The 18487-nt window shown below is 38.2% G+C and overlaps 1 protein-coding gene across 6 annotated transcripts in view; it reads right to left on the bottom strand.

Moving 5' to 3' along the window:
- Positions 1–18487, bottom strand: part of LOC114653592 (myosin light chain kinase 3-like) — a 189929-nt gene that overhangs the window by 18483 nt on the left and 152959 nt on the right. For all 6 annotated transcript variants that reach the window (XM_051928837.1, XM_051928838.1, XM_051928839.1 and 3 more), the window contains 5 exons: positions 11975–12264; positions 11676–11781; positions 10135–10228; positions 1636–1745; positions 639–780 (listed from right to left, as the gene is read on the bottom strand). In XM_051928837.1, the coding sequence (XP_051784797.1) occupies positions 639–780; positions 1636–1745; positions 10135–10228; positions 11676–11781; positions 11975–12264 (742 nt within the window). The remainder of the gene's footprint in view (positions 1–638; positions 781–1635; positions 1746–10134; positions 10229–11675; positions 11782–11974; positions 12265–18487) is intronic.

Raw genomic sequence — 18487 nt, 5'->3', positions numbered from 1 at the left:
GAGATTGAGTTAACCACATACAAAAACTCATATTGCAAATTAAGTGGAAGTGCACCTACTGTGGCGTTCATTGGTGCAGCACAGTAATATATGGAATAATGACAGAAATGTTGGCTTTAAGACCCTCAGTGTTATTGCACTGTATTAATATTACAAAATCAACAAACATATTTTCAGACTTCAAATAAAACTGAAACAAAAAAGAGAGAAATTTTTGGCAAATGGTTTCCCTTCTTTGATGACCGACAGAATTCAATGTGTGTTCATTTTCGACTGGCCACCCAGAAATCCTATTTCTGAACACCAGGGGTGGGTAAACTGGACAGAAGATATCCTAAGGCTATTTCCATGCTATCACACTGTGAGCAGATTTAAACATTCTGCGAAAGAACTAGCCTGGCGCAGAAAATTCTCACAGAGATCCAGTTTCAGTTGGAAAGCCAGGAATTTTAGTGAATACTTTAAAGTGACTGGTGATGATACATTAATTTTATCTATTCTGTAAAACTGCATTTTATATTCCCATTATTTTAAAATATATTTTGCTAAATCTTATATATTTAATATAAATAAATGCGTTTTAAAAATAGCAGAAAAAGTGAAAAATATGTTTATATGTTCAGAAAAAGGAAATGTACCTTTAAATCTAAATGCAATATATACATCTGATGCATATATTGAATTCCATCACAGATCTGTTTGATGAATAATATTGTGTCCAGTTCAGTTAAGTTGCAGTTTTCATCAATGATTCTATCAAAGAGTTCTCCTCCTTCCACACTGAAAAAAATAAAAGCACAAACTTTGAACACACTACAATGTATATTTGGTGTACAGTAAAATATTGATCACAAGATTTAATTTAAGTCTCTCTATATGCACATAAATATAGTGTATCTACTGAGAATGAGGCTATTACATTTTTTTCATCCATCTTTCTGTAAAACATACTGCAGGGGTGGCCAAAGTCATTCCTGGAGTGCCGCAGTGGCTACAGGTTTTTGTTCCAACCCAATTGCTTAATAAGAAGCACTTACTGCTCAAGTAACACTCCTGCTTCATTTTAGTTATCTCCCTCGTTAAGATTTTGAACCCTTATTGCTTATTTAAGTCGTAAACAGCTGCATTTTTGGTTTTTAATTGCTCCTTATTAGCAATAAGATGCAAATGACAAAAGAAACCAGCAGTTATCCATTTTGCTTGTTACCCTTTACACCTGTGTGTATTTATCGTGCACTATTTGGTTTAATTAAATACTTGGAAGGAAAGAGAAGAGAAAAAAGTGAAGGATTGAGAATTACCCATCCGTTTTACACTTCAAAGTATTTGGATGATATCCTTAGAATGGAAAAAAAAAAAATAGGATATGAGAATGACTTGACATAGCAGAGTTAAAGCACTAACAAGCCATGAAATGTAATTATTGGCAAGGATTGTTTTCTAATAAAGCAACTGGGTTGGAACAAAAACCCGCGACCACTGCGGCCCTCCAGGAATGACTTTGCCCACCCCTGACATACTGCATATGTGAACTTGAATTTTAGAGTATCACCTCTAGGGGGAGACATAGACACTCTAAGCCATTGTTAAGTTGAAATGACATCACAGCAAATAGAAGATACAAAGAATACTTACTATTCCATAACAAGTACAATCTCATACTTGGATTCAAATGCTGCATATAGCTGGATGAGATTAGCATGGTTTAACTGATTCATAACTTGTATTTCATTCTTTACTTCCTCCTGGCAGCAAAAAGACAATAATGACATTTGTTTTGGTTACAAAATACAATATTAAAACTAACACTATTCAGTGTTTGCATTCTGTATGCACCACTTAAGACATTCTCCCTGTAGGCATGACTGAAAACTTTATTTGATGTAAAGGTATTCATGTATCATTATCAACATACACAGTGCCTGGTTTTTGCCTTTGAATTTTGAAAACAAAACAAAAAGCAATTTGCATTGAACATTTGTTCATCTTGGAGATAAAATTTTCCTATAACAAATACAACTGTTAAAAAAATAAAAACAAATCTTAGCCTCCTTGCTCATAAATACCACATATATGCAAGAACAGAGAGGGCATGATAATGGCACAGGAAAGGGGACAGTTCAGTCAGTAGACATGTGGAAAAGGGAAAAAAAAATAACTATCAGTAGGGCCATTGTAGACAGACAAAAGCAACTTGAGGGCATTAAACCCTGAAAACTGCAGATGGTTTCCTGAAAAGGAAATTCTTCAGAAGTGCCAGAACAATAAAGAGGTAATAATGGCTGGAAGGAAATCAACATTATTTTCAGGAGACACTGTATGGCAGTAGGGAAATCAAACAGGAGATTGATGAGGTGTGGTTTAAGGCCAAACAAGACAACTACTATAGATACCTCACTTTTGTTTAGTTGCATATTGGGCATTAACTGTGATTTCTTTTCTCCTTAGATTCTCTTATTGATCTAAGACTGTGAAAATAATGGACTTTAAAGACCTACATATTGCCACCAGCAAACTGAGTTAAACTTAGAAAAGAGTTAGGGAAATGGGTCACTAACAGGAAGGTTCTCATATTAGGGATAGAAAGACAGAGAGAGAGAGGCAGAGAATGACAGATACAGGAGGTGAAATGGTGACTTGTAGTTGTCATATTTGTAGTATTGTTTTAGTGGTTTTATGTTTTTCATGTCTCACATGTGTGCACATAGGGGATGGCTTAAAAACTCTAGTAATGGTAATACCCTGCCTCTCCAGGGGTTGGCACTGTATACTAATGTCTTTTCTCTTTGTCCCTCTGCAGACCAGAAGACTAACGGCTTTACCACCGGACCCGCACCTCTCTACCAGGCGTCCTCAAGACCAGAAGATCTGCTATCTTACTGGACTCATGTCTGCGAAGACATTAATTCTTCTTAAATGCATTCACTACTTGGTGTCCAAAACCTTTGTGCTGTTTTGTCCATTTCCTTACACATGGTTTTTCTTACAAGATATTACTTTTCTTTTGCTGTCTCTATTCTCCTGTTCTGGTGTGTCTGCATAATATGTGAAAACACCTATTGTCATTGTCATGTCTATCTGTTGATCTGCCTGTCTGCATGAAACAACTTGACTCCTGTGGAGTGATTTTATTTGGAATCTGGTACATACAATTTTCAAAGAAATCTGTCGGGAAATTTCAATTTTGTTGAGACATTTCAAACAGAATGCTGTACACTTTTTTTGAAACTTTGAATACGCTCATTTATCACCCACTGATGAATTTTTGAAACTGTCTGTCTTAAAACACACAAATATAAATTCTATAGCATCAATGAATGTAGTTTTTACATCACATGAAATGGTATCTGCTGCTTATAAAGGCTATTTCAGAAGCTAAAATCCTACTTGGGCTCTGCTTAACTAAATTACATTGTAAAATGCAATTAAAATGTATATTTACTCAACTAATGCATTCTTATCAGTGGCATTTTGTAATGCCAGGCACTGGGGTAATGTGAAATAATCATAAAATAAATTTGTTTATAACATTCCTGGTGTCAGCACATGTCAACATCCAATAATAATTGGTTCTGACTTGTATTTGTTTAATTTCTGTGTGAATACCTATATTTGCTGAGTGACGGGCTCTGGCCAAATGAAAATAATGCGTAAGTCCTTGATCTTTTGGCAAGCAGGTGATCTGAGGCTGTCCTTTAATTGGTTCCTTTCAGATTTGTCCAGGGACACAGCTCTCTGCGCCCCAGACACTCCCACATTTATTGGCAGCAAATTAGTATTGTTTTAGGTTTTTTTAATCTAATGAGATTCGACAATTGTTGATACACTACTTCATGTTCATATCAGTGGAACACAGTTCACACCCGCCATTGACATAACTACAGATCAACGAGCATGACTTTACGGAGATGACAACTTCAAGTGGAACTTCAGAAATCAAAGAAAATTTGGTTATTTCTTTCATGAAACACCCCTTTATAAGTCGTTCACTTGAAGAAGAGAAAAAGAAGATAAAGGGCAAGTGATTGAGGACAAGGTAACACATGGACTTTTTTCCACACAAGATCCGCAGGTGACCTGTCTGAGGAGGATAGATCTACCTGGAGAAGCTGGCATAAAAGCAGCTCCATGATCGCCATGTTAGAGGACTTTGGACGTGTCTCCTGGCCGCTAGAGTCCATCTGCCCAGGGTGTATGGCCTGACAAGGCTAGTGAATAGTGGGCATACAAGTTGCCTCTGAGGTAGAGAGAGGCAGGCAAAGGGACAAAGCAGCTGGGACATGCCAGCAAAGTGCTTATTAAGTGCTGTGTCTATGAACACTGATCTCAAAGCTCCTTTTTTAACAGCTTCTCCAGTAGTCCCACCCCTTCAGGAGGTTGAGCAAATGTATGAGATATACTGTATTTGAGGTTAGTAAAATAGTGGTGTGCCTTGGGATGACTTTGGTTAAGAAAAGTGTGCCAGTTCAAAAAAAAGGTTGGGAAACACTGATCTAGACAATAGTATGAGGCTAATTTTTGCTGCCAGGTTTACTGAAATCACTCAGTAATTAAGAAATTTTCAAGCCTGAAGGAAAGGAGGCTGCGGTGGGTTGGCACCCTGCCCAGGATTGTTTCCTGCCTTGTGCCCTGTGTTGGCTGGGATTGGCTCCAGCAGACCCCCGTGACCCTGTGTTTGGATTCAGCGGGTTGGAAAATGGATGGATGGATGAGGAAAGGAGGGCAAAATTTATGTTCAAGGAAATATGGGTGTTCTGATCATAAAGGCAGAATAAGATTTAGGTTGGACTTGTATTGTGGGTGTAGTATAGGACAGGTTGAGGGGTGAATTATGTTTTACAGATGTGGGGGTCTGTGGATCCTACAATGTGAGTGTGTTGCCAAGTGAGGTAAGCCTGGAAAACTTGCATAGGACTGGGCAGTTTGGCAGCAAATGTAGAATACAATTAGGGTGGAAATGACTCTGTGGATGTGGTAAACGATAAACTGGGATACAAACCTGAGAAAAATCAGAGGACTAAGGATTATATGATGTGGACTTACGGAATACTGTGAAAATAGGAATGGGCACTCTATCTTATGCTGTGGATGTGTTATAGGACAGACAGAAAATCCATGTTACAGGTAGATTACAGAGGCGGAAGTTTTGTGGGTTTTGGCAGAATGGGGAAGTGGGTAAGTTGGCAGAGGACTGGGCAGCTTATAGACAGGTGTAGTATAAACTTTGGGTGGCAGGTGCACCTGTTCATTTCCATATCTCTAGGGCAGGTTATGGGAAGAATAAAGAGACTGTGGAAGTTTTGAAGCACAGTAGAAATGGGAAAGATGGCATCAGATTGGGCAGCACGGTGTAAAGCAGGGATCCTCAATCACAGTCCTGGAGGGCCGCAGTGGCTGCAGGTTTTTGCTCCAACCCAATTGCTTAATAAGAAGCACTTATTGCTTAAGTAACACTTCTGCTTTACTTTAGTTGTCTCGCTCGTTAAAATTTTTAACTCTTATTGCTTATTTTAGTCTTAAACAGCTGTATTCTTGGTTTTTAATTGCTCCTAATTAGCAATAACATGCAAATGACAAAAGAGAGCAGCATTTCTCCATTTAGCTTGTTACCATTTACACCTGTGTGTATTTATCGTGCACTATTGGGTTTAATTAAATACTTGGAAGGAAAGTGAAGAGAAAAAAGTGAAGGACTGAGAATTACTCATCCATTTTAGCCTTCAAATCATTTGGATGATATCCTTAGAAAAGGGAAAAAATCTAGAATATCAGAATTACCTGACATAACAGAGTTAAAGCAATAACAAGTCCATCCATCCATCCATTTTCCAACCCGCTGAATCCGAACACAGGGTCACGGGGGTCTGCTGGAGCCAATCCCAGCCAACACAGGGCACAAGGCAGGGAACCAATCCCGGGCAGGGTGCCAACCCACCGCAGGACACACACAAACACACCCACACACCAAGCACACACTAGGGCCAATTTAGAATCACCAATCCACCTAACCTGCATGTCTCTGGACTGTGGGAGGAAACCGGAGCGCCCGGAGGAAACCCACGCAGACACGGGGAGAACATGCAAACTCCACGCAGGGTGGACCCGGGAAGCGAACCCGGGTCTCCTAACTGCGAGGCAACAGCGCTACCACTGCGCCACCGTGCCGCCCCCAATAACAAGTCATGAAATTAAATTATTGCAAAGGATTGCTTTCTAATTAAGCAACTGGGTTGGAACAAAAACCTGCAGCCACTGTGGCCCTCCAGGACTGTGATTGAGGACCCCTGGTGTAAAGGGTATAATACATTTTAGCCTGGATTTGTCCTATGGGTCTGGTACTGGACAGGCCAACATGAGCATTGACACTATGATGAGGACCACAAGAGCATGTGGAAAGACCAGATAGATAGATATGACAGGCATTATTTAATACATAGATGTGAAAGGTACAATATAACAGACAGACAGACAGACAGACAGACAGACAGACAGACAGACAGACAGACAGACAGACAGACAGACAGACAGACAGATAGATAGATAGATAGATAGATAGATAGATAGATAGATAGATAGATAGATAGATAGATAGATAGATAGATAGATGTGAATGGCACTATATAATAGATAACTGCTGCTTCAGTTTGCTTCCCCAAAAACTGCAACCCTGCCCAAATTTTTTTCACTAGTCTCCACTGATTTATATTACTGTTATTTTTTAACTTGATTTATCATCATAAAAATATTTAATAAACAAAAATGTGGCATTGTTGTCTTTGATGAAATAAATAAATAAAAATTGTCCAACTTTCAAAACAGTTAACTAAGTTAACTAACACACATCAGTTTTACAGCATTCATCCATTTTGTTAACTTGGTGTCTTGTTTGTTTATGTCACATTCTATTTCAAAGCAGCAGCACATGATATAATCAGCTCCTTCTTATTTAAAGATGGAGGGGCACATAAGATCAAAAATGAAATTTCTTTTTCTCCATTTGTAAAAGAAACAAAATCAATTTTGTAATTGCACATTTCTCAACTTTGCATGTATTCTGACTTTTGCTTTCACCCTCTTGTTGTTTAACACCCACCATCTGACTCTTGTCTGTCATTGATTTCTTATATCTTGTTTACCTTTGTGTTTAGGTCAGTTTTTTAGCCAATGTACGTTATTTAAATGACAGTTGTATTCAGTAGTCATAGTGGTTGAATCTAAAAGTCATGCCGTAACATCTGAGATAATCAACACCATCTTGATGGGTTACAGTGAGGGTAAAAGGAAAAACCTTTCCACCTCATTTCTAAAGGAAAAACATAATTTAGGAATTAGAAGTTTGTCAACTTTGTGAGATTTTATGACTTCAAATTTTGGATTCACGCCACTGTAGTTTAAAAGCTGGTTGCCTGACACTGGTCTGTTTTTTCAGTTCTAATTCAGTCTCATATCTCATTTACCTCTACTCCTCAGATCCCTTTTCAACAAAAATATATTATTTAAGTGAAAGATATATTCAGCAGTCATAGTGGACAGATTGAAAAGTTAGAAAGTGGGCAAGCCACCCTGTGCAATCGGTTCAGAACTGACTTGTAATTAATTAATCAGGCTGGTTATCTTACAATGACTTTATTTTTCTCTTGTTGAATTAATTTCTTAAAATGTCCTTGTGTTCATCTGTACCTTCTGTTTGAATTTTTAATGCTCCTTATTTTTCCAGTTTTTGAAGACATTTGAAATCTATTTTTTTTTAATTCTGGGCTTAATATTCCTCAGTTGACAAACCTTGTGGAAACAACTACAAAGCATTAAAGAACATTTACTGAGATGTGTATGCCAAGATACAACTTTAAACTTTCTTTTTGATGTTCTGGTTATTATTGTTTTTTTGTTTTTTTCTCTAAAAATTCCTAGTTTGAAAGGTAAAACATTCTCTAGGAATAATATAAGCACTCACTCTGGTTTGAAGAACATATTTGCAAATTGGATTTGTGAAAGGGTATTAAAATAATAGTCAAATTTTGTGCTGGCTGCTATCTGCATTGTACATTCCAGTAAACATACATATGAAGACTTTGTAGGTTGCTGCAGTGTTTCTCATTTGAAAAGTAAAGTCAAGGCACCCTGGATGCCTACTGGAAGAATCAAAGGACACAGAACTAAAGATGGACCTAGCGAATTAACTGAAGTTTCCAGAAAATATCACAATGCCTTTACACAGGCCAGATATTATCAAAACCATCGAAGCGGGAGGTTATGTTCGAATTGAATGTCCCCTAGAAGGATCAATTGGAGGAGGCAAATTAGCGTAAAAGAGCCAAATATGCAGACTTAACTCTTGAGAGCTGCAGAGAAAAATGGAGAGCACAGTGCATGTTTGTTGAAGTAGGATGTAGAGGGTTCCTAGCTTATTTTCTCTGCAGGAGCAACTGGGAGTCAGAAACGTAGCACAAAAAAAAGCCACAAAAGAAAGCTGAAAAGGCCTAAAGATGGCTGTGGATCAGGAGTCATTGCATGTGAATGCTACTTGGACAAAAGCTGAGGCCTAACTGACCTTAACTTGGGTCACCTGGGTGAAGGTATTTAATGTTGAAAGAGTCTGTACACCCACTGAACCTAGGATACATCACTGATGAGTCCAAGTGCATCTAAAGATGTAAATAAGAATTAAGGAAAAATGAATCTATTACAGAATGTAAGGATCATCCCTAAACCCAAAATGAAGGTCAATGAGGCAAGTGTCATGACAAAGGGGAGTATATTATGGAGAGACAAATTCCATAGATAAAATTAAATAAAACAAAGCCCTAATGTCTGTATCGGTCTTCCTATACGCAATGGCAAGTCCCCCTTTCTACTTAGATAGATAGATAGATAGATAGATAGATAGATAGATAGATAGATAGATAGATAGATAGATAGATAGATAGATAGATAGATAGATAGATAGATACTTTATTAATCCCAATGGGAAATTCACATTGTCCAGCAGCAGCATATTGATACAATAAATAATATTAAATTAAAGAATGATAATAATGCAGGTGAAAAACAGACAATAACTTTGTATAATGTTAAATGTTAACGTTTACCCCCCCGTATAGTGGCTGTTCCGTTTCCTACCGTTGTATCATAATTCAGTACTCCTTACACATCTCCTATACCTCTTTATCAAAACCCTGTCCTCACCTCCTCCCATCAATCCTTCTCTAAATCACCTTCTGGCCCAAATATCATTGAAGCCCTAATTAAAGGGGTTATTAAGCTTCAGCAAAGGATCATTTATTGAGTAATTATTGAGTAATTGAGTTATTGAGTAATTCTTCTTAATGAATACTACTGGCCAAAACATCCCAGCAGTCATGAGCCCCATCTCTCAGTTAAAGGGCAGACAATCTCCAGTATACGGCAGGAGTTCTGTTTCATCATTTGCCACCCACCATTTTTTTATTGTAACACCCATGGATTGGGCATCTCTTTACAATTTACAGTACCTGAATCACAATGATTTTGATTAAATATGTTATCTTCAAAATTAGTTAATGATGCACATGTTACTGCTTTAATTATTACACAAAGTACAGAGATGCATAGAGATATTGATGAATACAGGTTAGATATTTTCCTGTATAATATTGTCATTTAAATCATGTGACATTAGTTTAATATTTGTTTCAAGATGACAGTCATCCTAGAAATGCAAGTTGATGATATTCTTGACCTGAGCAAAATTGCTGTGCTAAGTAAGATCTTGGCAGATTGTTTACCTGACTTCCCCCAACAAAGGATGACTGGATGACAAATTGGAGAGCGGCATATGTGGAGAGGGATGTATTAATAGAACGGCCAAAGTAAAGTGAGCCTGACGCCAGTCAATTTTTGTCTCAAACCTGTGTCATTCAACACATGACTAAAAAGACAATGGCATAGAAAGTATTGTGGGCATAGAGATTCTCTTCATCTATCTATCTATCCATCCATCCATCCATCCATTGATTTCCTCATCTGTTTTCCACTGTCATTTGTATACTATATTTATCTAAAGGCATCAAAATATTTAGAAAGGATTGTTTTTATTTCTTTTTGAATGCTACATTGAAATAAATGCAAATAGAGTTATTTGCATATTGTGTTTACCTTTTCTTTGGAGCCCCTGGCTTTAATGATTTTTGCAGCCAGTGTCAGACCTGATGACTTTTCAGTGCATTTGTGAACTTGACCAAAGCGTCCTCTGTAATGGAAAAAGAGCTTTAATTGCCAGTAATCTACACCTTTTAACATAAGATTCTGTGTTAAAATCTAAAATTTTACTTCTAACTGCAGTGAGCTAGTTTTGCTCTTCATTATACTTGTTTTGTCTGTAATGTTTAAAATAGAATTCAGAACCTCTCTCCTCCTCTTAATGTGTCATAGGAGCCAAAGCCTTTCATGGCCCTATCAGACACAGAGGATCTAGTGACCCTGACAGGCTGCCGTGTTCTTCATCATTAAACCATTAACCCTACAGTTACCAAGCAGTGCCAACTTCCATGATTTTTTTTATCATCTATACATTCCATTCTTCCTATATTTCCTTTCAACAAGACAAGAAGCAGCTCCGGACTTGTCAACAGTCCATCACTAGACATGCTCACATACACTGACATTCACCCATTCTGAGCCAATTTAGAGATGACCATTAAACAAACACACATACTTTTTCATATAAGACAGGAAAGTAGAGAAGCTAGGACAAAGAAGCCACTGGAATAGGCATTCTACTCCAGTTTCTCATTCATTAATCTAATAGGCACATTTTTTAGATGTCAGTAAGAATCTCAAGTGCGTGGAGAAACCAGAACATGAATATATTGTCCACACTCCACAGAGACAATGGATTAGAGAAATTATGACCACCATGGTGCACAAAAAAACCCACTTGCCAGCTGGGATACATGTTTATTATTTCCTGGTAGAGGACGAGTGATATCACAAGGTGATATCAAAGTGCAAGTAGGAGGATGATATCTTGTCCTTTTCTCCATGAATATGCCAAAACTCCTTTGGATTATGCAGGTTCGATAATGAATGGAATATACACTTCCCTGCATCTTTAGTGTACCTCAGAATACTGACAGTGTGGTGTCTATAAGTTTCAAATAAAAATGTCTTGGGGGAATCAAGACTGGAATCATTCACACAATGCAAATCCATCCATTGTACTGAGATGTCTCCTCTAGGGGCCAAACCACACCACAAATATTTCACTAAGAATGAGGTTCTTGCAATTATGCACACATCAACGGACACAGCCAGATGTTAAAAATGTTTAGCAGTGCTGATTCCACCACATTTGGAAACATCGATATGAAACATTTGTGCACTGGCTAAAAAATACAACTTGGCATGCAAATACATAAAAAAAGTTTTTGACACTACAATAAAGCCAATCAACACAACAAAACACATTCTAAAAGATGAATACTCAAGCACATTGCAAGAGACCGGCCATTCAAGGAGCAGGATTATCACTTTCTGAGGCATTGCCAGCTGTTTTTAGTTTTAGTTTCACATATAGCACTGTACTTTCTGCCAGCGCGTACACAAAGAAGGAACTAAAATGAATCCAAGCAAGCCTTGCTGTTCTTATAAAACAGTATTGTTATCAAAAGACATGACGCACAGTCTGGCTGTCTTACCCTCCGATTATCTCCTGTTTGTCAATTGCATAGAAGCTAGCTATTGGTGCTGGCTTTGCTGAGACAATACGATGTTCAAATGGAGCCAGAGGTGAATGGCTTGTGTCTGTACAGGCAGAAAACAAAGATTAAGAGCTGTATGATTTAAAGTCACTGTTCACTCTAGGCTTACTTATACATTATACACATTATAATATGTTCATGCTCATATTATAGTCACTATTCCACATGTTTAACATTTGTTTAGTTTTAAAATATATTGAATTATCTGATTTTTGACAAAAACTATATATTTGTACCTATTACATATTCTTTGACGGTGTCCTCCTGAATCTGTGGTCCCTGCCCGCTCTCTCCCTTGCACTGGTCATGTGCTTCATTGGTTGCCGTTGCTGGTGCTGACTTTGGAGATTCTCCCACCTGAGACTCAACACGGCTCTTCTTTGGTGCAGCTTTCACCAGCTCCTCCTCTGTGACTCTCCTTTTGCTGCTACTGCTTAGCTCGGACACTTCTCTATTTTCCATCTGTGCCTCATCAGTGCCCTCTTTTAAGTGCAAAAAGATGCTTTCTTCATTGTTGTCTTCATACCTTACACACAAATATTTTACATTTAGTAGTTTACATGACAAAAGGAACATTTATTAGATGACTCTGTGGTGTTAATGTCTAGTAAGCTTAACTGGATAAAGCACATGAATGCATGTCTGGCATATAAAAATTTGTAGTTACAGTATATTTAGTGGTGCTCTATTCCCTATTGGTTTTCTGTGCTGCAGTCTCTGCAACCCTGAACTGAATTAAATGGGGTAGTTGCTGAAAGAAAGCAATCCATTACAAATTAGTAATTTCTTTTCTCAAATTGTAACAGAAATAATTTTCACACTGCCTCCAGGAAAAACTAATCACATTAGTAATTAATTAACTTTTACATTATTCTCTAAAGCCATGTAAATGTATACCAATTGGAAAGCGCAAGGATGACACCCCAGTGTTCTTCTGGTATTATAATAAGGAGGAAAGAACCAATGACAGAGAAGGTGAATTCAGCAGTTAAACAAGTAAACAACACGACTTTCAAATGTATGAACCAGCGAGTAGAGACCTTTATTAAGAATTCTCAATAAAAATGAGACTTAATTATGAAAAAAAAGACAGTCAGTCAGTCAGTCATTATCCAACCCGCTATATCTTAACACAGGGTCACGGGGGTCTGCCGGAGCCAATCCCAGCCAGCACAGGGCGCAAAGCAGGAACAAATCTTGGGCAGGGCGCAAGCCCACTGCAGTGAAAAAAAAGACAACTGGAACCAATGTAGAAAGCATTTTAAGATGGAGAAGCTTTTATCTGTGGCACCTCTGCAAGAGAACCACCTCTTTCAACCCTCGCAAACATATGCAGTTTTTAATATCTGGAAAAAATTTGGGCTTAAAATGCTCAGAGATCTTTATATAGACAACATCTTTGCATCCTACGAACAATTACATTCCAAATATAACTTTCCAGTTACAAAGTTCTTTCACTATCTTCAAATTAGGAACTTTGTTAAACAGAACCTGCCCGATTTTCCTCATCTTGCACCCTCGTCCATGCTGGAAAAAATATTGCTCAATTTCAAGGACTTAGACACCATCTCTGCAATATATAAAATTATTTTACAGTCCCTCCCTTTCAAAGATCCAAGAGAACAATGGGAAAAAGATCTCTTAATCAATATATCAGAAAGGGAGTGAAAAGTAGCAATGCAGATACTTCACTCGCGCTCCATATGTGCAAAGCAAACAATTATTCAACGCAAAGTTATATATCGAGCACATCTGTCTCGCCTAAAACTGTCCAAAATGTTTCCAGGGCAAGATTCAACCTGCGAATGCTGCAGTCAAGTCCCAGCCTCACTGGGTCACATGTTTTGGGCCTGCGCCAAATTAACATCATTTTGGACCAAAATGTTTAAGTGCCTTTCAGACAACCTTGGTGTCACAATCCCTCCTAACCCATTAACAGCTGTGTTTGGTGTTCTTCCAGATGGGTTTAAAGTGGAGAAGGACAAACAAACTTTGATTGCATTCACTACACTTTTGGCACACAGACTTATTTTGCTAAACTGGAAGAATCCTAACTCTCCTCTTTTAAGTCAGTGGGAAACCAATGTTTTATACTATTTGAAATTGGAAAAAATCAAATATTCAGTTAGAGGATCTGTACAGAATTTTTTAAAACCTGGCAGGATATAATCAATAAAATTTTAGAATAAGCTCTTAAAGCACAGAGGAAGCAATTATCTCCGCATTTCTTTTTCTTCTCCATTCATCTTTACTGGCCTATTAAACTCATCAATTTAGGTATGTTTACAAGCCTTAAGTTTTACCCCGTTGGCCATGCTCTCTCTCTCAGGGGTGGGGGTTGACTTGTTTTTCAATCCTATTTTTTGTAAAAATTGATCGATTTGTATGAATGATTACAGTAAAATTAATAAAAAAAAAAAAAGACAACCAACTGAATACTTGCAAACATTGCCTCTGTAAATAGTAAAGTTTTTGCTAAGTGTAAGAGGCAGTACATCACAAAAATTCTAAAATATTAACACTAACTATATTATTATCATGCTGTGATGGTAATTAGTATGGGGAAGGGATGGGTCAGGAGAACATATTGTACAGTTGCTATAAGTTTGTAACCAGAATATAAAAAAACAATGCTGACAAAATCAGCACATTAATCAAAAACTGTAGTCAAAAGAATGGATCAAAAGGTTTGTTAACCAAAGAATACCTTTCAAGAAAACAACAGAAAAATCAATAGTCAAGATCTGTCATCTAACCGCAATATCAGATAGAAAAGAAATGCTGGGGCTGACCTATTAAAACGTCACTTCAGTGATGTCATTCACCCCATACCGTACATTTGGTTCATTTGCCATGTAACAGTAATGAAATAGTGGCATCATGAGAAAATAAATATGGCTTCAAAGACATGTCCAAAAATACTTATACCTTAATAAAAATGCTTTTATCTCCAAAAAATAATGCATATTTAGAATCTACATGATTAAAAACTTCAAGCAGGTGCAAAAAGGAGGGTCACCTTTCACAAAGTTATCACAGGAAAAGTAAAAATGAAGACAGATCATAACAGTGTGAAATTGAATGCCCACGCTTCAGAACATATGCAATGTTTACATATGTGTAACGCAAGAAAAAAAGTTCTACTTATGTCAGAAAGTGTAATAAGATTACAAGAATTTAAACTGGAATTTGCACTACTACTTTATTACTATAAAATGCCCCCAGTTCTTTTGACTAGGCATATGTAGATAGAAATATATAGATTTATTTAAAATATAAATTTTATTCTACCCAAATATGAGCATTTTTCTTTCCTCATGGTAGCCTGGATTTCCACCCACATCCCCAAAAGACTTGTGTGTTAGGTGAACTGGCCATTGTAAATTAGTCCACTGTGAGCCTTAGTGTGGGCATGTGAGCCATGTGATGGGCTCAAGCTCCACCCTGGACCAGTATCTGCTTTTTATCCACTTCTGATGGAATGGTCTACAGTCTAGTGCAAACTGTGTTTTCAGAATGTTAAATTCTGTTATGTTAAGTTGAATATAAATTAGACCTTTGTAAACCAAGAATTCCACTCTCTGTTTCAGGTATTCATGGCAGCACCTTCTCAAATACCAAACAAAATAATAATAATGGAAATAAAAAAACTTGTTGAGTATCATCTACAGAACAATATTGAGAAGAAGTCAAGGTGTTAACCCAATAGTGAATCACTGTCCCCAGTCGCAGTCTTAACCTTTCGTTACATTGCATTAATTACACTATGGTTTGCATTCAATTGCTTCTTGCTATTGGATGGTAACTATTAGTCACAAAAAAGAACAGGATTGTTCCTTCTTCTCATTATGTGAGCAGAATTTAGAAAATGAAAAAAGTCTAATGCATCTTCCTATTACTTGTGTTATAAAAGTGCCATGCAGGAAAATCTCTTTTCTTGTTCAGGAGGGCATTGTCTTATGCTACAGTTTTACCTGGAGATGCATAAAAAAAGCAAAGCAAAATGACAGTTGTGATTTTGGCTATGATGTTTAACTGCTCCCAAGTGGCCAAAGTGGCCATTGTCACACATGCGTGTTCAGGGGACAACGCAAAGGGCCTGAATATATGTAGTTCCACACCGGACCAGGGGGTGACAAAGTGTGCTAATTCTCTCTTTCAATTCCTTGCAGACCATTCTCGGGAAATCCCGCCCTGTTCTGGGACAGCCAACGACGTCACTTTCGGTTCCGGGCCTGATGACATCACTTTCCCTGCGAGGGTTTAAAAGCCGCAATCTTAAGACGATAGTCAATTCTGTTTTGGACACGATTGTATGAACATATCTTTGTATTTGGACAGATTTTGCAGCCGCAAAATATTATACAGGTGGCTGCCCCAAACCTTCCCAATGTCTCTGGGATTTTCTTGTTACACCATGTTGTATTCTGATATATTAAAAATCCATATTTTGCACACAAGTTGACCAAGGAAAGTAAATTTACAGAAATATACTTCTATATACTATAAATATATTATATATAATATAAATATTTCTAAGAGATTGACATGTTCAGCCTATATACATCGGACTTCCAACACAACTCGGAATCCTGCCACATGCAAAAGTTCGCTGATGACACTGCTATCGTGGGCTGCATCAGGAGTGGGCAGGAGGAGGAGTATAGGGACCTAATCAATAAGTTTGTTAAATGGTGCAACTCAAACCACCTACACCTGAACACCAGCAAAACCAAGGAGCCCTGACCCCTCATGGACCCCATGATCATCAGAGGTGACTGTGTGCAGATGGTGCAGACCTATAAATACCTGGGAGTGCAGCTGGATGATAAATTAAACTGGACTGCCAATACTGATGCTCTGTGTAAGAAAGGACAGAGCCGGCTATACTTCCTTAGAAGGCTGGCGTCCTTCAACATCTGCAATAAGATGCTGCAGATGTTCTATCAGACGGTTGTGGCGAGCACCCTCTTCTATGCGGTGGTGTGCTGGGGAGGCAGCATTAAGAAGAAAGACGCCTCACGCCTGGACAAACTGGTGAGGAAGGCAGGCTCTATTGTTGGCATGGAGCTGGACAGTTTGACATCCGTGACAGAGCGACGGGCGCTCAGCAGGCTCCTATCAATTATGGAGAATCCACTGCATCCACTAAACAGAGTCATCTCCAGACAGAGGAGCAGCTTCAGTGACAGACTGCTGTCACTGTCCTGCTCCACTGACAGACTGAGAAGATCGTTCATCCCCCAAACTATGCGACTCTTCAGTTCCACCCTTAGGTTATTATCAATCTTTAATTTAATATTGTTTTTTGTATAAGTAAGGTGCTGCTGGAGTATGTGAATTTCCCCTTGGGATTAATAAAGTATCTATCTATCTATCTATCTATCTATCTATCTATCTATCTATCTATCTATCTATCTATCTATCTATCTATCTATCTATCTATCTATCTATCTATCTATCTATCTATCTATCTATCTATCTATCTATCTATCTATCTATCTATCTATCTACAGAGTTGATTCTTGCCTTGTGCCACAAGCAGCTAAGTTGATTCTTTTCCTGGAAAGGGCACAGGGCCGTCTTAACGTATGGGCACAATTGGCACTGGCTAAGGGCTCATGATGTTTCTGATGCCTATGTATGTTCTTGTTTTGCTATCAAAACAGGGGCCCCAGCGCACTACTGTGCATGGGGGCCCATGATGCTGTTAAGAGGGCCCTGGTTAAGGCAGGCTCAGAAAATGAACAAATGGGCACATAAGTTCCCTAACTGAAATATGTACCTTTCATGTTAACATTAACAAGTACAGTAATCCCTCGCTACTTCGCGGTTCACTTTTCACGGATTCACGACTTCGCGGATTTTATATGTAAGCATATCTAAATACATAACGCGGATTTTTCGCTGCTTCGCGGGTTTCTGCGGACAATGGGTCTTTTTACTTGCTTCCTCAGTTGGTTTGCCCAGTTGATTTCATACAAGAGATGCTATTGGCAGATGGCTGAGAAGCTACCCAATCAGAGCACGCAGTTAAGTTTCTGTGTGCTGCTGATTGGCTCAGCGACGGAGTGTTGCATTAACCAGGAAGTCTCATCTCACTCATTCATCATTTACGTGCTAATGCTTCAGGGGCCGTGTCCAAGCACCAACAGAAGATGCAAATGATTGCAGAAAAGGTAAAAGTTTTGGATATGTTGAAGGAAGGGTACAGCTACACCGCTGCAGGACATCGATTCTTTTTATTTAAAAAGGAGGAAAAGCATATAAGATCTACGGCCGCAGTGTCCTTTAACCAGGGTGCAAAACGAGTTGCAAGTGGACGTGATAAGGCAGTAGTCTGGATGGAATCTGCTTTAGGAATCTTTGCAATAAGGCCAACGACGTCATGACCGCCTACAAGCTGCTACGTGTACTTCGCTATACAGTAAGTGTAAACTTAACTACCGATTTCATATTGCTTAGCAGTTGTCCCTGTTTTTAATAGAGTAAATGGTGGGTTGTAAACAATACAAGGAGGGTTTAAAAACGTCCAAATACACGTTAAATAATTAAATAAATATAGTGTCCCTACTTCTCGGAAATTCAGTTATCGCGGTCGGCCTTGGAACCTATCTCCCGCGATAAGTGAGGGATTACTGTATATGAAATCATACACAAAGGTAAGTTCACTTCGTAGACACAACTAAAAATCACTAAATACTCACAAGTTTTAAAATTATATAAATCTAACCTAATGTGACACAGAT

The sequence above is a fragment of the Erpetoichthys calabaricus genome, chromosome 6 (genome assembly GCF_900747795.2).
Source record: "Erpetoichthys calabaricus chromosome 6, fErpCal1.3, whole genome shotgun sequence".
NCBI lineage: Eukaryota > Metazoa > Chordata > Cladistia > Polypteriformes > Polypteridae > Erpetoichthys > Erpetoichthys calabaricus.
The sequence above is the reverse complement of the archived record's forward strand: the minus strand, read 5'-3'. Positions and strand labels throughout refer to the sequence as shown.